Here is a 24,198-nt window from a genome sequence, read left to right as displayed (position 1 = left end):
ATGTGCCAAGAACCTCAACATCCAGACACGTGCAAAAATTTCACGATATATAAAATAGAGCAGATCAAGTTTCCCTGCAATAACGTTGCTCCTGGCTGTGTCTTTTTCTTGTAAACTAGACACGGATATCTTTCTAGCAGTCTGTTCTCATCCGCCACCTTCCTGCTGCAGCACCTGGGAATGAACATTCCTGATTCACTGTCCGTGGTTCTGACGACCAAGAACTATGGAAGAGAGTGTGATGTAGAATCTTCTAGTTACATCTGCTCTCTTTTCACTTTTAACAACAGAGCATCATTAACAACAAGAAGGTGGAGAGGTGTTCAGGATCATGAAGTGACTTCTGTCTTGCTCTCCCATAACCCTGAGGCTGCTGTAGACATTATTGCAGAAACTGACACCACAGTCAGGATGGCCTTGTCCAGGAGCCCATGTGCAGTTTGTAGTAAGCAAGGATGAGAAAATGGCCTTGAAATGGGTGATGGACAGAACAGGGGCTTTTCAAAAATGTCCACATCATCACCCCCAGCATCCGTGAATCTGTCACATGATAAGAGACCTTACAGATTAAAGGAAGGATTATGAGTTCAGGAGATTATTGTAGTTTATCCAGATGGGTCCAACATAATCACAGAATTCCTTCCTTACAAATAAGAGAGGGAGGTGGGAGAGTCAGAGAAGGAGGAGGAGATGTGGGGACAGATGCAGAAGACAGAGCAGTGTCAAGATGCTGCACTGCTGGCTTTGAAGATGGAGAAAGAGGACACAGCCAAGGATGCAGGAGGCCTCTAGCAGGTGGAAAAGGAGAGGAAACGAACTCTGCCCTGGAGCCTCCAGAAAGAACACAGCCATGTGGGCACCTTGGTTTAGGTTTCTATGTCACTAAGCTTGTGGGAATTTGACACAGCATCAACAAGAACCTACAGAGGAGTCACCTTGTCTCATCTGACGATGTGTGCAGGTGGGATCCAGGGTCATTTACAGCTAAATCCTGATGTAAATATTGCAGATTGTTTTTCCTACTTCCCATCTCATGGCCAACAACCCTGGACAATGGCAGAACACTCTTGGAAACCATGGCTTTGTGCTTTAGTTCAGGGACCAGCTTGTTTGTGGGAAGGTGGCACCTGGTCCAAATGAACCTACATGAGATCGTTAGTCTCCCCAGGGCCCTCAGGGAAGGGCTGAGAACAGCTGGCCCAGGTGTGTGGAGGAGCTGCAGGTGAGGCAGGGCTGGAGGGGCCTGTGGGGCCAGGTAGAGGGGCAGACAGGTTGTCCCATCGCCATGGGAGCCTGCATGAGCTTTAGGTTGGGGAGCCCTGCTCCTCTGACCTGGATGCTTCTGTGTGGAAAGGAGGCTTGCTCAGTGAGATCCACGCCAGGGCGTAAATTGGGAACTGATGGGAAATGAGGGGCTAGAGTCCTGGGTAGTGCCTAGGAGGACCTTGATCAAGGACTGAATTCTTGGTCTGTTCCCACCTTGGTTACTCTGACAGCCCCTCTCTGTGTCCCACAGGGATAAAGATCTCCTGAGCAGTGGCCATTGGGACAGAGGAGAACCTGGTGGCCAGAGCTAAGCATCCAGGATCCTGGATTTGGGGACAGGCAAGCTCATTTGTGGAGGACAGTGATAGATAGGGCCTCCAGGGCCTGGGTGAAGAGGGCAGGAGGGCTCAGGACACTGGAGGCTGTGTGGAGGTCACATCCACAATCTGTACCACCCATGGATGCTCCTGCATTGCTCATCTTTGTGTGGACATCAGATAGCCCCAACTTTTGCACTCCTGAGACAACTTGTGCATTCACAGAGGGACCCCAGGCTGGGGCTGTGCATGGCCTTGGTCCCTAGGGTAGTGTGAGGACAGCTGAGTGCTTGGCTGACTGGGCAGGGCTCCTGTGAATCCTGCCCTTTCCTGTGTAGGGTCCACCCCAGCCTGACTCCCAACCCCCTACTCCTGTCTCCCAGGGAAGAGAGACTGCAGTTGAGACAAGGTGGAGATATTTTTCCTGTGTGACCCAGGAGAGAATGGACAGGGAGTTTCAGGTGAGTTTCTGCTAAGTTCCCATGAGCAGAAAAAGAACCAATGAGAGGAAGGGTCCTCTTTATTCAGATCCTTTCCAGGTGACCCCGGGTGGGCCATAGGCCCATTCACTTTCCCTGCAAGCCCCTACTTCCTGTGGTGATGGGAAGCGTTTGTCCTGACCCACCCAGAGCCCAGGGCAGTCTGTGGAGGTCTCCAGATATTCAGCAGAGACCCCCATCCCTCCCTGTCCCCAGGCCTGTGTCTCCTCAGGACTCAGAGCTGGTTCTCTGGCTCAGGCTCCATGTCCTTCCCCATCCCCAGGGCTGGGGGCTTCAGGTACGCTCCATCAACCCACAGGAGCAGATCCCAGAGGAACCTAAGAAGCCACATCTGCTTTGTGGTCGATCCAGCAGTAAATGTTTGCGTCAGAGTATAGCAATTCCTGTAAAAACAGAGAAGAGGCCTTGACCCCTATGGCCTTCTCAGAACAGGGTCTGGCATCTCTCTCTGGGCCCACCCAGGGCTGCTCTGGGGCTGAACCTGGATGTGCTCAGGGGGTTCCTGCTCCCAGGCCCCTCCCTCCTCTGCTCGCCACCTCCTGTTATTTTCGCTGCAGTTTCCTGAATTTCAAAGCTCAGCCAGATGCCAGTGGGGACAGATCCTGGGTCCCCCTGGGGCCCAAAGGACCAGAATATCTGTGGCCCACACTCACCTCATAGATGAGAGCAGCTGCCCTGGGGCTGAGTAGGGGAACCTGGGCAGGGGAGAGATGGGTGTCAGGGGACAAGGAAGGATTCCTGCTGTCCTTCCTCAGGTGATGGGTCTCCTCAGGTGATGGAGGGTCCCAGGGTGGGGTTAGCACAGGGAGTGGATGATCCCGGCCCTGAAAAGAGGCCCAGCTCCTGGCCAGGGCAGGTCTAACCTTATCCAAGTCATTCTGAGTAGGGTGGGTTTGTGCTGGGGATTGACAGTCCCCCTGCCCTGAGCCTGCACAGCTGGGGCCCCAGTGGAAATGGGATTGGGAACGGATAGTCTTACCTAGGAGATGGAGCTGTCAGAGGGTCCGTGGCCTGGGGACAGAGAAAAAAGTGAGCACGACAGTGTTAGGATAGCTGGGCCCCTCCTGCAAGAGTGTGCGGGGGTCCTCAGTTCTTAGAGAACTGGGGAGAGGGAGCCTTTGTCAGGTCATTTTAGGGGTCAAGTGAGCAAGTGAGGTTGAGGAAGTGACCCATGACCCAGAGCCCAGAGGTTACGGCTGACCCGGCCAGTTGGGGTTTCCTGTGTGATGTTTTATGGGATCCTCTTTGCAGCCCCAGGGATAGGGTCAGAGGCCCCTGGGTGTAACTGGCAGGAGTGGACACCTTGGGGCTGGCTTAGCAGTTCCCAGCCATACCCAGACTGAAGGGACACTCACCGGGGGTGGAGGCTGAGGGCTGCTGCTCTCTGAAGTCACTCTGATCACTGGCCCTAGGAAAGGTCAGGGTTATTTGTGAAGGTGCAAGGTTAAAAGTAACAAATTGGAGTTAAAATAGGGGACCAGGAAAGGACCCTATTTCCAAGAGGGGTATGGAGACCTCCTTTCTTCATGGAGTTCTGTGGTAGGAGGGGCCCAGGTGAGGGGAGCTGAGGTAAGGCCTTACAAAGCCACATCTGTCCTGGCCAGAGGGGAAGGACTCTCAGGCAGATGCTGGGCCAGGAGAACATTGATCCAGTGACACAGGAAAGGGACTGAGGACCCAGGGAAGGAATCAGACCACCAAGGGTTGCCTGAGAGGAAGGGTCAAGGCCCCAGGGAGAAAGCAGGGCCAGGCACATGTGCAGGACACTGAGGGGACTGCATGCATCTTGGATTCTCCTGGAACTCAGTGTCACCGCTGTGACCAGACACTCCACTCAGGGCTGGAGATGCTGAAATGGGACAATGATCTTGTCTTCTCTTTCTGCCCTTTGGCAAGAGACATAAATGACATTCCAGGATATGTCATACTGGGGCCCCGGTTCTCCCTTCTCACAGCTCAGTGTCTGCAGTTACCATGTCAGCCAAGGGGGCGCTGATCCCACCCAGCCCGTCCAGGCTGTTCCACTCTCCACTATGTGACGATGCCCGGGATCCCCCCTCAGATCCCGAGCCTGCAAATGCCCTCTCACTGGGTGGATGGATTCAGTGAACAGGGGGAGGTACAAGGTATTGAGCACCGCCCCCTCCCCGGGCAGCTGTGGCTTTGCTGTTCTAGGAAATTAGGACCATGCTCAGGGGCATGCCCTTAAGTGGACTGAATTCATAGAGGATGAAGCTGTTGAGGAAGCAGCCCAGGGTCAGCAGCTGGCAAGGAAGGAGCCATGGAATGAGAGGGAAGGATCCCTGGGGAGTTGGGAGGCTGGGGAGAGCCTGGCACTGAATACAGGACAGGGTCTCCTTCCTCCTCGCCTGGGGTCAGCGTGAAGGATGGGAGCAGAATGAGGAAAAGCTGTGGTACCTGCCAGCTTTTCGGAGGAGCAGGAAACACACCAGTGCAGCCACCAGAAGATTCCCAACCAGGACCCCGATCAGGATGCCTAGGGTGTTATCATCTGCTGAAAGAAGAAGGCAAAGGGGATGAGGTCCAAATCTGTTCCAGGAGGAAGCATGAGGGGCCTTGCAGGGCAGGGGCATGGTCAGGGAGGAAGGAAATGCCATGGAGCCTGAGTGTGGTCTGTTGTGCTGTCCTAATAGCTGGCTCCCTCGCTTTCCGTGGTTGCACCATTTTCTGTGTCTTATGCTTGAATTACTGGGATGCATCAACTCCTGCATTCTCCCACAGGAAGCCTGCACCTCATCCTGCTCCTGTGTTTTTTAGTCCCTCCTTCCTCTCACATCACTCCTCTTCCCCCTGTTTCTTTTTTTCCATCCCATGGCAGTCGTAGAGGGCAGGCCCTTGCTGTCAACTCAATGCTGATGAGCAGGGATGATGTTCATTGACTGTTTTCAGGGGCCTTCCACATGGAAGGCACAGTGGGAATCAACCTACCTGCAGCTTGTCTTATCCTCCCATTGCCTTGAGGGAGAAGGGTGTGTGATATTGTGAAATACGTATTTGGTTTTCATCACCATTGATATGGTTTGGCTCTGTGTCCCCACCCAAATCTCATCTTGAATTGTAATAATCCCCACGTGTTATGGGAGGGACCTTGTGGGAGGTAATTGAATCATGAGGGTGAGTTTTTTCCATCCTGTTCTTGTGATAGTGAATAAGTCTCAGGAGATCAGATGGTTTCATAAAGGAAAGTTCCCCTACATATGCCCTCTTTCCTGCTGCCATGTAAGACATGCCTTTCACCTTCTATCATGATTGTGAGACCTCTCCAGCCATGTGGAATTGTGAGTCAATTAAACCTCTTTCTTTATACATTGCCAAGTCTCAGGTATGTGTTCATTAGCAGTGTGAGAATGGACGAATACAGTAAATTGGTACCAGCTAGTGGAGTGCTGCTGTAAAGATACCTGAAAATGTGGAAATGACTTTGGAACTGGGTAACTGGCAGAGGGTGGAACAGTTTGGAGGGCTCAGAAGAAGACACAGGAGAAAAGTTTGAAACTTCCTAGAGACTTGTTGAATGGTTTTGATTAAAACGCTGATAGTGATATGGACAATAAAGTCCAGGCTGAGGTGGTCTCAGACAGAGATGAGGAACTTGTTGGGAACTGGAGCAAAGGTGACTCTTGTTATACTCTAGAAAAGAGATTGGTGGTATTTTGCCCCTGCCCTAGAGATCTGCAGAACTTTGAACTTGAGGGAAATGATTTAGGGCAACTGGTGGAAAAAAAATTCTAAGCAGCAAAGTGTTCAAGATGTGACTTGGGTACTGTTAAAAACACTCAGTTTTATGTATTTACAAAGGTATGGTTTGGAACTGGAACTTATGTTTAAAACAGAAGCAGAGCATAAAAGTTTGGAAAATTTGCAGCCTAATGATGCAATAGAAAAGAAAAATCCATTTTCTGAGGAGAAATTCAAGCCAGCTGCAGAAATGTGCATAAACAATGAAGAGCAAAATGTTAATTCCCAAGACAATGGCAAAAATGTCTCCAGGTCATGTCAGAGACCTTCCTGGAAGCCCCTCCCATCACAGGACTTGAGGCCTAGGAGGAAAAAATGTTTCCTGGGCCAGGCCCAGGGCTCCCCTGCTCTGTGTGGCCTAGAGACTTGGTGCCCTGCATCCCAGCCACTCCAGCCATGGCTAAAGAGGGCCAAGGTACAGCTGGGGCCATGGCTTCAGAGGATGCAAGCCCCAAGCCTTGGCAGCTTCCATGTAGTGTTGAGCCTGCAGGTGCACAGAAGTCAAGAATTGAGGTTCGGGAACCTTCGCCTAGATTTCAGAGGATGTATGAAAATGCTTGGATGTCCAGGTGGAAGTTTGCTGCAGAAGCAGAGCCCTCATGGAGAACCTCTGCTAGGGAAGTGTGGAAGGGAAATGTGGGGTTGGAACCCCGACACAGAGTCCCTACTGGGGCATTGCCTAATGGAGCTGTGAGAAGAAGGCCACAATCCTCCAGACCCCAGAATGGTAGATCCACCAACAGCTTGCACCATGCACCTAGAAAAGCTGCAGACACTCAATGCCAGCCCATGAAAGCAGCCAGGAGTGGGGCTTTACTCTGCAAAGCCACAGGGGTGGAGCCCAAGGCTATGGGAGTCCAGCTCTTGCATCAGTGTGACCTAGATGTGAGACATGGAGTCAAAGGAGATCATTTCAGAGCATTAAGATGTGGCTGCCCTCCTGGATTTTGGGCTTGCATGGGGCCTGTAGCCCCTTTGTTTTGGCCAGTTTCTTCCATTTGGAATGGGTGTATTTACCCGGTGCCTGTACCCCCATTATATCTAGGAAGTAACTAAGCTTGCTTTTGATTTTACAGGCTCATAGGTGGAAGGGACTTGCCTTATCTCAGATGAAACTTTGGACTTGGACTTTTGGGTTAATGCTGGAATGAGTTAAGACTTTGGGGAACTGTTGGAAGGCATGATTAGTATTGAAATGTGAGGACATGAGATTTGGGAGGGGTCAGGTGGAATGACATGGTTTGGCTCTTCTTCACCCAAATATCACCTTGAATTGTAATAATCCCCATGTGTTGTGGGAAGGACCCAGTGGGAGGTAATTGAATCATGGGGGTGGATTCTTCCCATGCTGTTCTCATGATAGTGAATAAGTCTCACAAGATCTGATGGTTTTAGAAAGGGGAGTTCCCCTACACATGCCCTCTTGCCTGCCACCATCTAAGACATGGCTTTTGCCTTCTGCCAATATTGCAAGGCCTCCCCAGCTATGTGGAACTGTGAGTCAATTAAACCTCATTTTTAAAAAAATTACCCAGTCTCAGGTTTGTCTTTATTAGCAGCCGAGGCCAGCTTGGTCGGGGAAACCCTAACCCAGCAGCGCTAGAGGAATTAAAGACACACACACAGAAATATAGAGGTGTGAAGTGGGAAATCAGGGGTCTCACAGCCTTCAGAGCTGAGAGCCCCAAACAGAGATTTATCCACATATTTAATAACAGCAAACCAGTCATTAGCATTGTTTCTATAGATATTAAATTAACTAAAATTATCCCTTATGGGAAACCAAGGGATGGGCCGAATTAAAGGAATAGGTTGGGCTAGTTAACTGCAGCAGGAACATGCCCTTAAGATGCAGCTTGCTCATGCTATTGTTTGTGACTTAAGAATGCCTTTAAGTGGTTTTCCACCCTGGGCGGGACAGGTGTTCCTTGCCCTCATTCCTGTAAACCCATAACCTTCCAGCTTGGGCATTAGGGCCATTATGAACATGTTACAGTGCTGCAGAGATTTTGTTTATGGCCAGTTTTGGGGCCAGTTTATGGCCAGACTTTGGGGGGCTTGCTCCCAACAGACTAATACACTCATTTTCTGGTATGTGACTCTAAAGTCCTTAGAATCTCCAAAGTGATGTCTTTTTCAAGCTAATAATTGACTGATGACTGGCAGCCCCTAGGCAGCTTCAGAATGAGGCTGGTCACTGACCCAGGCAGGATTAGAGGGTTGGGACTTTCAGCCTCACCCCCAATCCCTGGGGAGGGACCTGGAGTTTGAATTAATCACCAATGACCAATGAATCAATTAATGGCCAATGATCGAATCAATTAATGGCCAATGATTAAATCAATCATATCTATGTCATGAACCCCAAAAGGACTGGGTTTGAAGAGCTGAACCCATGGAAGTTTCTGGAGTGTGGTGCATCTGGGGAGGGCATGGAAGCTCCACACCACTTCCCACATGCCATGCTCTGTGCATCTCTTCATCTGCATCCTTTATAAAGTCCTTTATTATAAACCAGTAAACCTAAGTATGCGTTTCCCTGAGTCCTGAGAGCTGTTTGAGCAAACTAATCCAACCCAAACAGGGAGTCATGGAAACCTGAATGTGAAGCCAGTCATAAGAAGCTCTGGAGGCCCAGACTTGTGACTGGTGGGAAGGTGGGGGCAATTTTGTGGGACTGAGCCCTCTGCTGATATCTCCAGGTAGATAGTGTCAGGATTTAATTGGAGGACACCTAGCTGATGTACAGTGCAGAACTGATTGGCTGCTGGGTGTGTGGGAGAAACCCCCCCCATCACATTTGGTCACAGAAGTGTGTCTGTGTTGGTGATTGTTATTGTGGAGTGAGAGCAGAGGAAAAACACAATTTGAGTTTTTCCAAACAGGGTGGAATCCCATCTGCCAATTTAGAATCTGAAACTTATAGTTTCAGTACTTCAATTAACATTGAAGTACTTCAGTTAAGTACTTCAATTAAGATTCAGTACTTCAATTAAGATTACAGAACTGGTAAGTGAAAGTGATACAACAAAAATGTAACCAAAGTCTGCTCAACTTAACAGCTAATAACAACAAAGTTCATAAAAATAATACCAGTTGATATTGATAGCACTGATTGAGCCCTGGCTCTGTGCATGACCTTGTTAAGGGCTTTAATCGCATTAATCTCTGAATAAATATCCTCACAACCACCCTGAAATCCACGTGTTTGTAACAATTCTACAGATGAGGAAACTGAGGCCCAGGAGGTTGAGTGTCTTGCCCGAGATAAAATACCTGGTACCTATTGTAACCAGGATGATAACTGGATGAGTCTAATCCCTGAGTTCTTACCCACATTGCTCTCCAGGCTCTGAAGGAATCTCATCCTTCTCATTCCATGTATCATTTTACACCCCCCCCTCCCTCCTAGGAAAATATACAAGGAAAGGAGTGAGAGGGGCCGAGGGTCACTCACATTTTACAGTCAGCTTGAGGGGGTCACTCCTGTTGGAGCTGACTGGGTTGGAGACCTCACACTGATACTCCCCAGCATCCTCCTGCCTGATGGGGTCTATGGTGAGCACATGGTTAAACCAGGACAGCGCCATCCTCTTCGTGACCTGCAGACTCTGGTTATTGAAAATCCACTGGAAAGAGGTTCCAGTGTTATTTGTGTGGCAGGTCAGGACCACAGAGCCCTTCTCTGTGACTGTGGTGCTGCTGGCTTGGATGGAGGGCTGAGCCACTGACTCTGTGGATAGAGTGACCAACAGAAAGTGTCTTGGGGCCATGCTGCATCCTCAGAGATCTCAGAGTCAAATTTAGAACATTCCCCTGTGAATAAAGGAGAAAGATGAAAGACAGGGAGGAGCAGAGAGAACCAGAGACACCCATAGCAGCGAGCAGTGGGGACTACAGTGACCTCAGAGACCCCAGGGATCAGGAGGACCCAGCTGCCTCAGACCAGGACCAGGGAGTCCTGAAAACCCTCCCACAGATGAGCAGCCCCAGAGTCACATGAGATGCAATTCCTGGGGTGGCTTTAGGAGCAGGCAGTCAGAGAAATGGAACATGGGTCTCAGCCCCTAAGGGACAAGGAAGAGGTGTGGCCAGCTCCTCCTAGGATCCTACATTCAGGATCCAGTCTGTAAAGAGGTTATGATTATTCCTTTCTTTTTTCATTAATTCCCTCCCTCCTTCATCAGAGAACTACTGAGTGTGTGTCTCAGTTGGACCCTGTGCAGGTACAGGGCGTAATGGGGAGAGAAAGCTGAGTCCTTTCCTTCATCCTCCCGTGGGAGTGACATCAACAAATCAAGAAATTCATGATTTCACGTCCAGTGAAGGAAGGGATGTGGATCTGATGGGAGAGGCTTGGACAATCCTAGCATTGAGTCTGATAGTTGAGACAGGTGATTCTAAGTAAAAACTGACTAATTCTCCATTTGCCCCTCATTCCTCAGACCAGAATCTCCCTCTCTGAGCTGAGGATGCCCAAGAAGAAAGGAGCTGAACCAACATCTGGTCCTGGGGTCCACAGATGCCCCACGGTGGTGGCCATGACCAGATTCTGGGCTGCAGACACACGGTGGTGTGACTTTGAGCACTCACAGCCTGTGTGATGCTGATGCAATTTCTCTTTAATAAAATGGGGTAAATGTAAATGGTCCCTGGCTTGCCATCCTCTCTGTAAATTAACATTAAAATATTTACAATTACCTGACCTAAAGCTTGGCACAGAATAGCTCCAAATAAACATCATCGATTATTATTTTACTCCAAAAAAAAGAGTTCTCTGGGCCTGATTCCTGGTGGAGAAGGAGTGGTCCAGAGTGTCTTTTCTCTGCTTTCCCTCCTTCTGAGGACTGTGCACTTCCCAGGACATCTTTTAAGTTTCCCATCCAGTTTAATGGCCTGGGAAGTTTGTTTGTCTGTCCTCTCCACTCTGACTCTCAGGTGAAAGATGAGGCTCTGCCCTTGCCCAGATGAGGCTCTGGGGGCTGAGCCCTGCCTGGTGACCAGCTCTAGGAACCACTGCCCTGGGACAGCTGGTAAATCCTTGCTCACAGTCAGCCCTGCCCAGGAAGCCACAACCCAGCCCTGGCACAGGCTCCCCAGGGTCATCTGGAGTCAGGATCTTGGGACAGGGGCCTGGGGCAGGGGCTTCAAGGGCTGAGCTTCTCTGGGAGGATCCTCAGGCCAGGCCCTGACTGAGTCGTATAAGATCTTTCTCAGGTCATGTCTATGAGGAGGAGGCCAAGCGGGGTTGGACAGAGACTGATCTTCCCCCGCTGCATCTCCCGCATCAGACTATCCTTCTTGCTATAGGGAATTTCCACGGAGTCCGGATAAGGGAAAGGAATTCTGATCTGTTATAGTTTGTCTCCCCTGGGTGTGTCCTGCACTAAATGCCCAAACCCCAACATGGGACGTAATGCAGAGGGGGATGCAGGCACAGCCCAGGCCTAACAATCCTGTGTGTGTGAAGCAGAACTGACCCCCAACACCCAGAGGCATGGAGGAATCACTCACCGTATACACGGAGATGGTGAGATGCCTGGTCAATCTGAGAATTTCTGTATGTGACTTGTAGGGTGTAGTATCCCGTGTCCTCCAGGGTGACGTTCTGGAAATGCAGATCTCCACTGGGTGATATTGTCTCTCGACCGCTGTATGCAGGCCCTGGAGTCCTAACGTGAGTGTCTATTACATATGCTGCGATTAGCTGGTTGGGCTCCACCGTTTTCCCTTTGTACCAGCCATAGCTGTAAAGATTCTCGGGCAGATAAACCACAGAGAGATGAACATTCTCCCCTTCAGCAACTTCAAAGGGCACTGATACAATAAAGAGCCTGGCAGTGGTGGGCGCGTTCCAGAAGGTTAAAAGTGAGGCTAGGAAGGGGAGAGAATATCAGTCAATATTTGGACCTATGCATTGGTATGGAAAGACGGGGTCCTGGGTGCAGGTCTCTTCACCCCTCAGCCTTAGAGGGTGTGTGTGTGTGTGTGTGTGTGTGTGTCCTACTGGGTCAAAGTCAGCAGCATGACCCTCATTCCTTCAGTACCTCTGACCTTGGAGTTTCCTTGTGTGGAACCCTCTTTCCCAGGGGTCTGCATGGTTCCCTCCCCACTGCCTTCAGTTCCTACTCACACAAGGGAATCCCTGGGAGACTTCTTCCCTGAAGTCTCCTCTAGAGACCCTGGGTCTTCCCTTTCTGACCTTTCCCAGCTCTGTTCCCTCCAGGGCTCTTGTCAGAACCTGACCTCGCATTCTAGATCTCTTTGGGTGTCTGTCTTCCCCCCATGAGATTGTGAGCTCTGTGAGGGCAGGGACTTGTGTGATGTTGGTTGCACCCCAGTGCCTGGGACAGGCTGCAGACTCCTGTGGATGAGTTCATGAGCGCTCCCAGGGCCTTCCATATCCTGGGGTTTATTTGCTAATGTCTGAGGTTGGCGGATGAAGACAGAGTTTCATGACCTGGTGGTGTTTTTATTTAAATTGTCACTGTGATATAGTTTTACTATCATTTTCAAAATGTAGTGGCCACTGACAATGAACTTGAAAACATGGACCAACTGAGATTGTTTTGCCCCTTGGCAATTCCAGTTCACTTAGATTTTTTGGTTCTCCTTCTTAGATGTTCTCTCCCCTGAGTCTCTAACAAAAGCCCTCTGTCTTCTCTCAGAGCCCCATCCTCCCCAGGAGACCCCAGCCAGTCTCTGTGCTCCCTCCTCCCACCCACTCCCAGGGAGTCCTCCCCTCACCTGTGAGCAGGAGCCCCTGCCAGGGGATGCATTCTCTGTGGGGACGAGCTGAGGGGGGCCCCATGGTCTCTGCTGCCTGCTCTGTCCTCCTCTATGGAGAGGAGCTTGGGCTCCAGGAACGCTCTAGACAGGGCTACTGTGACTGTTGGCTCTGCTGTCCTTCCTTCCTCTATGCTGAGCTTCCTCTCAGGCAGGAGCACTTCCCGTTTATGGGCAAGGGCGGGGCTCTGCCCACAATGTCTCTCTGTCCCCTCCCCTCTCAGTCCTGCCTCCCTTGTCCTTCCTTTTTCCTTCCTTTTTGCCTATATTTGGTTCCCCAGGCAAAGCTTTGAGAAGCAACGCTAATGGGGTCCCCATAACAGGATGACCCACTCTCCCCAGTACTGACCTCTGCTGTGTTCTGGCCTTGGTTCTGTCACAGCAGGTAGATTATTTCCCTTTGTGACACAGAAAATCAGCTGGGCCCTGGGTCTCCTCATGCTCTCCAGTGCTCCAGGAAGGCAGAATGATGCCCAGCAGGAAGGTGACAGAGGTGGCTCTGGGGGCTAGAAAGGGGCTCATTGGGTGATGGCTGGGAAGGACCCACCTGCTATCTTCAGTGTCACCAGCCTGGCCTCTGGCCCAGGGACAGAGACCCAGGCCTGGGGTCTCGGGAGGATCCCCAGCTCCTAGGTGTGGAGGGAGGTGTCCTGTGTGTCCTGGAAAGAGAGGACTGTGATGGAAGGAGGTGGGAGGCTCTGGGCTCTGCTGTCCTTGGGGAAGGCTTCAGGGGGACCCTCTCCATGTCTGGGGTCTGTACCCCCAGCTTAACTCTCATTCTCTTTGCAAATACATATATTTTGTGGATCTGCAGTTGCCTGAACTGTCTCATGTCCCTAAATCTTTGTGTCCCTTTGTACAGAAGGTCATGAAGGGTGTGTACATGAGTATGAGGACTATCTGATCAGGGCAAGTGTTTCTTTCCCAAAGATCTCTTTAGATATGGTATAACACATAAGATAAATGTGCTGAATTAGCAATTTTAAGTGTAGAATTAAATGATACTAATTCTATTCATAATGTTGTACAAGCATTACCATAATTTTTTTACCAGAAAATCTTCATTATACCAAATGGAAACTTCATACTTTTAATCAATAACTCCCCACTTCCCCCTGCCCCCACCCACTGGTGGCCTCTGATACTATCAATCTCTGTGAATTTGCCTAGTTTACATGTCTCATATAATAACGAATTATACATGTGTATTTTTTTTCTGGATTATTTCTCTTAGCATAATGCTTTTAAGATTCATCCATGTTGTAGCATATATTACAGCTTCTTTCCTATTTATGGCTGAGTAATATCCCAATATATGTTTATACCTCAATTTTAATTCATTCTTCTCTTAATGGACATGTGGGTGGTTTCCACATTTTTGCTATCGTGAAAAATGCTGCAATGAACTTACACTTGGAAGTATCTTTTTGGGTTTCTGTGTTCATTTCTTTGGGGGTACATATAGGAGTATAAATATGGGGTCATGTGGTAGTTCTATGTTTAAGTTTTTGAGAAACAGCCAAACTGTTTTCCAGTTTGCTGCGCTATTTTATATTCCCATCAGCAATATACGAGGGTTCCATTTTCTCTACATTCTTGTCAACACTTATTATTTAATATTTTTAAAACTTATAGCCATTCTAGTAGGTGTGAAGTGATAGCTCATTGTAGTTTTGATTTTCATTTCCCTGGTGGCTGATGAAGTTGAGCATTTTTTCATGTATTTACTGACCATTTTAATATTTTTTAGAGAATTATTTATTCAAATCATTTGCCGTTTAAAAAAACGGGTTATCTTTTTATTATCGAGTTGTAATAGTTCTTTATATATTTTTGATACAAGTCCCTTATGGGGTACATGATTTGCAAAATTTTTCTCATATTCTGTGTCTTTTCTTCTCACTTTCTTCACGGTGTTCTTTGAAGCACACATATTTTTAACTTTGATGAAGTTCACTTATCTATTTTTAATTTTGTTACTTATGCTCTTGATGTCCTATTGAAGAAACCATTGCCCAATCCAAGATCATTAAGTTTTACTCCTATATGTTCTTCTAAGGGTTTGATAAGTTTTGCTATTACATTTAGGTTTTTGAAACATTTTGAGTTAACTTTTGTATGGGCTGTGAGGTAGGGGTCTAACTACACTATCTTGCATGTGGTTATCCAGTTGTTCCAGAAAGATTGAAGAGGCTATTCTTTCCCCATTGAGGAATCTTGTCAAAAACCAATGGGCTGTAACAGTAAGGGTTTATTTCTGGACTCTTGATGCTATTCCATTGATCTCTATGTGCATTCTTGTGCCAGAAGCACACTGTTTTAATGATTGTAGTGTTTTAGTAAGTTTTCAAATTAGGAAGTGAGTCCTCCAATTTTTTTTCCAAGATTGTTTTGGCCATTCTGGGGTAACTTTTAAAAAAAGATGTAGTTCAATGGTTCTCAAAGCAGGAGTGGTTCAGCCCCCCTTTTTTGGCAGTCTGGAGACCTTTTTAGGACCTTAATGTAAGTAGATAAATTATTCCCACTTTCTTTGCTGAGTTGCTATGTTACAGTGTATATTGACACCCATTAAATAATTGAGAGACCCTGGAAGTGCTTGCCTACATAGTGAGGGACAATTGGTTCCATGATCATGGGCACAGAAGATGTTGTTTTGGGAAACAATTTTGTTGGTGGAGTTATATTCATGCTTACTCTTTTATTTGTCTTCATAGCCTGCATCTCCTCCAGACTTCATATCTGTTTATTTTCTTGTTTGTCCTCTGGGGTTTGGGTGTTGGGTGACCTGTCAGCTGGAGCCAGAGGAGGTGCTTAGCAAGGCAGTAACCCTGGTTGGGAGGAGCAGGGCTCAGCAGGGTGAAAGTAGCTAGGCTTTGAGTCAGGAGCGGCATCTGGAAGCCCTGACTGTAAGGGTCAGAAGGGCCAGCAGGTGGGTGTCCTAGGCACAAACGGTGGCTGCTGCTGTGGACTGGAGGCAGGTAAGAGGCCCTGAGTATTCCATGTTCTTACCAGCTCCCCAATTGAGGATTCCTGTCCTGGGCTGGTGCTGTCCTGCAGCAGGGAGAGGTTAGACAGGGACGGCTGCACATCAGGCTGGAGTCCATGTCATCCTCTTAGACACTGTCACTACAGATTGAGGATTCTGTTCATAAGCCAAGCCTTTGCACAAGGAAGGGACCCGGGCTCTTAAGGAAGAGCAGCTCCTGGTCAGACCTCCATCTCCTTCTCTCTCATTGCCTGAGGCCTCAAGCTTGGTTTCCCTGGCACAGGGATCTGGATCCTCCTCCCAGGGTTGGGGTCTTACTGAGCTGGGCACCTGCAGGTGGGAGAAGATCTGGAGGGGCCCTCTCTGCCTTCACCAGATTGATGTTGAGGGTCCCCGGGTCCTGCACCACTATCAGGTGCTGAGCAACTTCCAGCGTCAGTGACAACCACCCCGTGGTAGAAGCAGAACCGCCTCGTGGGAAAGCACCTCCAAGCCTCAGTGCTTGCCATGTGTGGCAGTTTGCAGGTTTCAGTTGGGGGCATGTTGGTGGGTGGTCATGAATTCAGGGCCGGATTCTATGCTCACAGTGCACATGCTGGATGTGGTACAGACCCCAGGCAGGGCCCAGTGGGGTGGTTTTGGGTGTGCACAGGTATCTTTCCTGGAGGAGCTGGTGGTGATTTGGCTCCCAGAAGTTTCTGAGCTCTGCAGACTCACCAAGTGCTCAATATTTGAGTGAACATTGGGCAAGAGAGCAGAAGGTAAGTGTCAGGGCATTGGGGCTGGTGCCTCTGGGAAGAGGAGGAACATTCTGGGAGCAAAGCTCTCCCCCAGCTTACAGGGAGCTTCCCATCGCTCCTGCCTTGAGGATCAGGGAAACTCGGGCCTCTGCTCTTCCAGGGGCTGCTTGCAGGCAGTTAGCTCTGGGAGGGGGTGACCCAGGAGTTGCCTCTCGTTTTGCATTTGAGATTTAATAGGAGAAGGGACAGTATATCTTGCCAGGTCACAAAAATTACAGGCATCATGTTGACTGAAGGGCACTCCTGTCATCACTGCAATATACTAGAATGGTCTTTTAAAAAAATAAGTGATTTAGGTTTACCAGCAACTGTAATGCCTGTTTTATTCTTCTAGTTCACTGTTAATGTCACTTTTGTAGTTTTAGCACTGGCAATGTTGATTTTATGTTGACTCTGATGATTTTAAGCTTTCATTCATTCACATAGAGATCATCTTCTTTCTGAATATTAATGCATTTTTTCTCTATTTCTACTGGTTATTCCTGTATATAGAGTAGAGAATCACTTTTCCCAAGGAGGTGGAAAGCTTCTGACTACCAAAAAAAGTGTCAAAATGCTTCAAGGTCAGTAACTTAAAGATCAAATCCAAGAGTGGGCAACAGATTCTGCCCAGGGTCTGAAAGGTGGACAGGTGAGTGGTGAGGATGTTTAAAAGACCTCTCCTCTCTACTCCCTAAATGGGGGCCATCCAGTGTTCTTGAGGTTCAGAGAAAGCCCAGGGCTGGGGCAGCAGGGCACTGTCAGCTCCCAGCTCCCAGGGGCCAGGAATAAGACCCCAACACTATCCAGACACTGATTGCATTCATTTTGGGGGAGGGTAGATTCTTATTTAAAGAATAATACAAAAGTCTACAAATTTGAACATAAAGAGAAATTCCTTTGCTACAATTTTCCTCTTAATAAGACATTCCTTCCTAATGACATATGTGACTGCATTCATGGCTGAGATGTTTTCTAGGATGGTGAGAGCATCAGAGTGGACTATCTGGTGCCTCGGGGTCATGCATTTTCTTCCAACATCTACAGGATCCCCCATGTCCCACTTTGTAGTGTAACTCAGTGTGTGTCATTCTGGTTTTTGTTGTATAGATCCTTGGAAAGCCCATGCCATTCCTGCTGTGAGGTACAGGCAGCCAAATGGCATCATCTCTAAACATGCCTTCTCCTGGGACATCAAATTATGGAATAAATGAAAGCCATTTTGACAGATATTGAAGATATAAGTTTCTACTCTTCCCACACATGCGATTCTTCTCCCAAGTGAAGGATTTTACTGGTGAATTGTTATTACAGATTAGTGCGGATCAGTGACTCTGCCAGGGGAAATTTTGCCCTCTAGGGGACATTTGGCAAAGTCTGGAAACATTGTTGGTTGTCAGAGCTGGGGGAGGGAGTCCTGCTGGCATTGAGTGGGTGGATGGTGCTGAACACCCTACAGTTCACAGAGCCCCACCAGTTTGACCACCCAAATGTCAATGCTGAGGAGTGGAGAGCCCTGCCGTGCCCTCCCACAGCTTCCCTGAAGCTTCCCCTCACCTGCTTCTCCCATATCTCCCCACCACTTTCCCACCTAACCCGCCTCCTTATACCTCAGTCCCCTCCACCTGAACTCACTCTTAGTCCAAGGCCAGCCCTGATGTCCGCTCTCCTGGTCTCCTTGCTCCTTAGCAGGAGGTACCCACTAGATGGCGCCCTTGCCGTTCCTGGAGCTCACTGTCTCCCTTTCCACCCTGAGACAAATGTGGCTGCTTTTACTGCCACAACCCCAGCCCTCCACACTCTTTAGATTTGCTCAGGGAGCAGCTCCTGGACAGACCTCAGGGACCCCAGGGAGGAGCCTCACTCTGGAGATCTTGATGGCATGGTCTTTGAACTTCACTGTTACCCCCAGTCAGGATCCAGGATGTTGGGAGTGCATGATTCTGCCCGGTCCCACTTCAGCAGGACCCCACTGCTGAGTTCTTGCATTGCAGGAGAGGGATCTTAGCACTCCTTTCACATAAAGTCAGATAAGGGAGGAGTGCAGGTGAGTTTGGGGAGGTGGACATGAAGAGAGGTTGTGTCCCTGGAGGTGGCAGCAGTGAGAGGATGGGGAGGTGGGAGGAACACAGCCCACCCAGCGTTGCCAGCCATATTAGGAGCGACAGCCTTTCCTCTAAGCTTCCAGCCTTTTTCCTGAAACATTCCAGAACTTTTCTACTTCAGCACTTCCTTCCCACTGAGGCTCCTCAGATCTGTCCCTGAGCTCCCAGCTGAGCCTACCTACCCATCTGAGATCCTGAGTCCTGTGTCACCCTCGGTCCCCATTATTCTGTGTAGCTCTGTGGGACGCCCAGCTCTCCTGACACCCCCAGTCTTCAGAATGGTCATCAGCACTGTCCCTGTGGCACCAGGGTGACTGCCACCTGGAGGGTGAGTCCTGCCTTCCTGACAGCTGTGGGGCTCGCTCTAGGCTCCCTTGTCCTGATCATTCATCACCTCCAGGATGCACAGCAGCTGGGCCAAGGGGAGGAGCAGGGACAGGTGTCAGCCACCCTGTGCATCTGCAAGTCAGGCTGGGAGTGTGGGAGGACCCCAGGAATGACTGAACTTTCTGATTTAGAGGGTGAGAGCTTGCACTGATGGAATTTGGGATTTAATAGGAAAAGCATAGTGTTTTCCTGTTTTGTAGACAGGGTGGCTGGAGTTTGGAATCATAGATTCCCCTGGGATGTCACTGTGGACCTCAGTCCCACCCATTAGGGGCACAGATTTCAGAATCCACACCCTGGGGCAAAGCAGGCATGGGAGGCTCCATCAGCCTGGCCAGGGCTCTCTATTTGTGCAGCTGCTGCAGGGAGATGTGCACTCTGATGGGAACAGTGCTCCCTCCTCCTTGGGGGGCAGTATCTAGCTCCCTAGAGCCCCTCTCCCTGCAGGCCCTGCCCTCTCTGAACCTCACCTTCCCCAACACCCCCTAACCCCATCTCAGCTGTAAACCCAGCACTTTCTCATCCATTGTGGGTGGATTGCTTGAGCCCAGGGGTTCAAGACTATGCTGGCTGGGCAACATAGTGAGTTATTGTCTCTACAAAAAAGATAAAAATTAGCTGTGCATGGTGGCGTGCACCTGTAGTCCCAGTCACTCAAGAGGCTGAGGTGGGAGGATCGCTTGAGCCAGGGAGGCTGAGTTGGCAGTGAGTTGAGATTGTGCCACTGTATACTTCAGTGTGGGTGACAGAGCGAGACCCTGTCTCAAAAAATAAAAGTAAAAAAAAAAAAAAAAAAGAAATATGGAATACATTATTGTTAACTCTAATCAACCTACTATGCAATAGTCCACCAGTAATACCAGTAATAGCCAATAATGAATTATTTGAAAAAGAATACAATTTATTCTTAGCTATCTACTGCTAAAATTTTTAAGCTATCTTTTATGATAGCTGAAACAAAAGAAGTAAATTTAACCAAGGAAGTAAAAGACCTTTATAATGAAAACTGTAAAACATTGATTAAATAAATTGAAAAACACACACACACACACAAATAAGAAGATATTTCATGTTCATGAATTGGAAGAATTGATATTGTTAAAATGTCCTTACCACCCAAAGTGATCTACAGATTCAATGCAATTTCTGTCAAAACACCAATGATATTCTTCAAAGAAGTAGAAGATCCTACAATTAGAAACCACAAAAATTCCTGAAATCTGAAACCACGAAACACCCTGAATTGCCAAAGCAATCTTAAACAAATAGAACAAAGCTAGTGGCATTACACTTTCTGACATCAGAGCATACTGCAAAGCTATAGTAACCAAATCAGCATGGTCCTGGCATAAAAACAAACACATAGATCAATGAAACAGAATAAAAATCCCAGAAATAGACCCATGCATCTCTAGCTGACTGATTTTCAACCAAGGAGCCACATGCACATAATGGGGAAAGGACAGCCTCTTCAATAAATGGTGCTGGGGAAATTGGATATTCATATGCAGAAGAAGGAACCTAGACCCTATCCCTCACCATGTACAAAAAATTAACTCAGAATGTACTGAATAAAGACTTAAATGTAAGAACTGAAATTATGAAACTACTAGAAGAAAATATAAGGGAAAAAATCCATGACATTGGTCTAAGCAAAGAGTTTTTGGATAAAATCTCAACAGCATAAGCAACAAAACCAAATATAAACAAATGGGATTTCATCAGCTTTTGCACAGCAAAGAAAAAAAAAGCCAGCAGAGCAAAGAGACAACCTACAAATGGGAGAATATATTTGTAAAGTATACATCTGATAAGAAGGTAATATCCAAAATATATAAGAAAATTATGTTTCTGTATGGTTTTATCTGACCGGGATACAGAAGCGACATCCACAGCCCCATCCTCAAAGGCCACTGGTTCCCAAAATGTCAAGCACATCCCTTAATGATCCATCATCAACACCTATGTCTGTAGGATGAAGGGTGAATCATGAAGCACTAAAAAGGAAGAAGGAAGTCAATCCCAAAACAAAATGATGCAGCATCTGGAAAGTCCAAAGCATTTTTTTTTTTTTTTTTAACTGCATCTTCCTCCTTTCTTCTCCACATTCCCAATCCTCACTATTGATTAACAAAACAAAACAAAAAAAAAACTGGAACCCACCATCTTCCCTACTGTCAAGAGATCTAGCGAGATTGTTTGAGTCTTAGAGCAAACTTTGCCGTAAGCCGAATTTCTGGCTGGATTTACAATGATATGAGCTAGCACAGTCTCTTTTTTTGCCAAAGTCAACTCGTGCTCGGTTTTATTTGCAACCAAATAGAGGTGGTAACCAAATATAGGTGACCCTAAAATTAGTCATCAGGATGAAATCCTAAAATGTGCAACAAACTGGGTTAAATTCAGGATTAGTAGCAACATCTTTGTTGTGGGCTTGAAAAGGGGGCACCCTTTTATGCAGTAGCAAAATTGCTAAATTGTTGTTTGCTGAGTCTTTGGAGTCTTGTCATTGATTTTCTATGACCATTCAAACAGGGCTGCAATGAACATCTATGGTTGTTTAGCTTGGCACACTTCTACATTTCTATACAGTAATACCTAGAAGTGCATTTGCTTAATCACAAGATATGCACATTTTATAATTGACTGCTATCAAACTACCTTAAATAGCCTTAATCAATTTGTTCTCAACATTGTTTAACAGGGCCTGTTTAATGTCCTATTTCAAGCAAGGACAGTATCACTTTTCTTAATATTTTCCAAATTATTGGACCTTAACAAATACTTAATGTGCAATTAACTGATTCCTTGGTATTCCCATGCCTTCTTTTAAATGTTTCCTTATAGTACACAAAACCACATTATTGTTTCTTTACTTGTGTCATTCCACCCTGGACCATTCCTATCTAAATCGTGACATTATGAGAGAGAGAGAGAGAGAGAAAACAATATGAAAATATAAATTGATTAATTGAAAAAAATTTAAATAGGACAAATCAGGAAGACACAAGAGAGATTTTAAAATTATTCAGAGAATACCACAATAGCTGTACCAATATATTTTAAAACTTAGATGAAATGGATAAGTATCTTGATAAATGTAAATTACCAAAACTGACTCATGAAAAAATGGATATTATGAATAGAGCAATAATCAGTAAAGCAATTAAAAAGACAGTTGATAATTTTTATTTACTGACAACAATAGCAAAATGTCAGGCCATGATATTTTTATGGTGAATTTTAGCAAATTCTCAAGCTACTCCTCAACCAATTCTCAGAATGTTTAAAACTTTAAAAAGAAAACACTTTCTAACTCATTTTCAGAAGCTGTTATAGCATGATACCAAAACCACACAAGAAAATTATAGACCAATGTCACTTACAAATATACATGCAAAATCAAACAAAATCTTAGTGAACCAAATTCAGAATTAATAATAGCATACAAGCAAAATATGTTATCATACATATGGCTTATATCAGGAATGCAAATACGTTTCAACATCAGAAAATACTTCTCCACATTAACAGACTAAAGGAGAAAAACGCTTGTTTAATTATCTCAATAGGTTTTTAGAGAATTTTGAAAATTTTATAAAGTTATGCATATTCTGTAAAATTGATGAAATCCAACCTTGATTTATTTTTAAAAATTGCCTTTCCTAAAGAACTGTAGGAAAAGGAAACACATGCATCCTCACAGAGCTACTTGAAGGCTAAGTTACTTCCCTTAAGTAACGTATTCTGTAATGTGTGCTTGGCACACATTCAATACTAAACAAATATTGGCAAATCCTCAAACCACTTCTCGCTCAAATAACCCACCTTTGTCTTTTGCCTTTATGTTAGGGTTGATTTTCTCAATTGTATCTTGGAGATCATTTGGTCGGTCTTTCAGCAATTACCCTGAATTTGCTTTTCTGTTTACAATTTTAATTCCTGGGAACCCTTTCTTGTTCTCTGACTGCACCCTTTTCATGAGAGTTCAGCTAGCAAACTCTCATGAGTTTTAGACATCAATAAGGATGTCTAAAAGCTTCCTTCTGGGCTTTCAAATGATGTTTACTCCAGGCATTTGTTCCGTTCGTTCATCACCCATTTTCCCTACAACTTGCCTACACTTGATATCAGATTTTTATTTATCAGTCACCTATCTTCTTCATTGGCCCATTTTCTTATTTTGCTACTGGTTGTTCTCAAATGTGTTATGATTCCTGGTTGTACAGTCAAGTGGTTGATAATCTTGGATATATGATAAAGATTTGCTCGGTAGCTGTGTGTAAACCTGTACAAAAGCTTTTGTATTTTGCTTCTTAAAAAAGACAATAGATGGTTGGGAAGATCCCTTGAGTTCACCAGTTCGAGGCTGCAGTGAGCTATGATAGCGCCACTGCTCCAACCTGGGCGACAGAGGGAGACTCTGTCTGTCTGTGAAAAAAAGGGGGGCGGGGGTGGGGGGGAAAACTGGAGATGTAAACCTCCCGCAGGGCCCTACCCGTATCCGCAGCAGGTCTCTAACAGGAACAGCTTCAGGCCTGTGTTGGAACAAGGCAGGTTACAGAAATCTGGATGCCAGATCTGTAACTTCAGGGTAAGGATTGGCTCTGAGGGCTGGGTCCCCCAGGCTGGGCGTCCCAGAGGCACCTGCCCCCGCCCCTTCCCCAAGGCAGGCCAGGACACCTTCACTCCTCTCCTGAGGCTCTCCACCCCCCTCCTTCCCACTGTGCCTCCTAGAGTAGCGGTGGCGGTGCCACGGGGGAGCGGGGTGGGGCGGGCCCTGAGGGCAAGGTGGATGGGCCCCGCGGGGGTCACTGGCGGCCACCCTCGCAACTCGACGCAGGCCGGCCCTTCCAGTGAATCGTCCCAGCCACAGCTGACCTCCCAGCCGCGCTTGGGGCGCCTCGGGGTACGAATGGCGCAGGTTGGGGAGACTCACCAGGCAGCGTCGGGGGTCGGTCCGGTTATTCCGCACCACTTGGCTCCAGTGGGTGCGCGGGCCTCTCCTCCTCAGCTCCTGGGCTGCAGTCCCTCCCTCACCCTTCGCAGCTTCGGAATCCGACTGTGTCATTCCAACAGAGCGTGGTGAGGACCTCCGAGGGTGTTCGCGCCAAGGGATCTCTGTCCGGCGCTCTGAATGTCCAAGTAAAGGAGTTCAATGAAGGGCGGGTAAACGGAGGAGCAACCGTGACCCTCTCAAGGGAGCCCAAGGCTTCCTTGTCTAATTCGTGACGCGCCAATGGATGCACGCTCTTCCCACCATCCCTTCCCAGCATCCAGCGACACCATCGCCAAGAGACGGGCTCGGCGGAA

General features: G+C 47.5%; 1 protein-coding gene across 10 annotated transcripts in view; it reads right to left on the bottom strand.

Annotated features, from left to right (window-relative positions):
- CEACAM21 (CEA cell adhesion molecule 21) overlaps nucleotides 1-14,433 on the bottom strand; it is a 28,655-nt gene extending 14,222 nt beyond the window's left edge. The window contains exons 1-8 of one of the 10 annotated variants that reach the window (XM_063657476.1): nucleotides 12,978-13,463; nucleotides 11,357-11,716; nucleotides 9,300-9,575; nucleotides 4,502-4,598; nucleotides 3,439-3,491; nucleotides 3,063-3,094; nucleotides 2,737-2,778; nucleotides 2,064-2,466 (exon numbers count right to left, since the gene is read on the bottom strand). In XM_063657476.1, coding sequence (XP_063513546.1) covers nucleotides 3,063-3,094; nucleotides 3,439-3,491; nucleotides 4,502-4,598; nucleotides 9,300-9,575; nucleotides 11,357-11,716; nucleotides 12,978-13,068 — 909 coding nt within the window. In that variant the 5' untranslated portion in view covers nucleotides 13,069-13,463 and the 3' untranslated portion in view covers nucleotides 2,064-2,466; nucleotides 2,737-2,778. Of the gene's footprint in view, nucleotides 1-2,063; nucleotides 2,467-2,736; nucleotides 2,779-3,062; nucleotides 3,095-3,438; nucleotides 3,492-4,501; nucleotides 4,599-9,299; nucleotides 9,659-11,356; nucleotides 11,717-12,589 lie in introns of those variants that run through there. The other 9 variants (XM_063657478.1, XM_054465779.2, XM_054465781.2 and 6 more) reach the window with 9 other exon arrangements.
- Nucleotides 14,434-24,198: the final 9,765 nt, after the last annotated feature.

This window comes from Pongo pygmaeus, chromosome 20 (genome assembly GCF_028885625.2).
Source record: "Pongo pygmaeus isolate AG05252 chromosome 20, NHGRI_mPonPyg2-v2.0_pri, whole genome shotgun sequence".
NCBI lineage: Eukaryota > Metazoa > Chordata > Mammalia > Primates > Hominidae > Pongo > Pongo pygmaeus.
The sequence above is the reverse complement of the archived record's forward strand: the minus strand, read 5'-3'. Positions and strand labels throughout refer to the sequence as shown.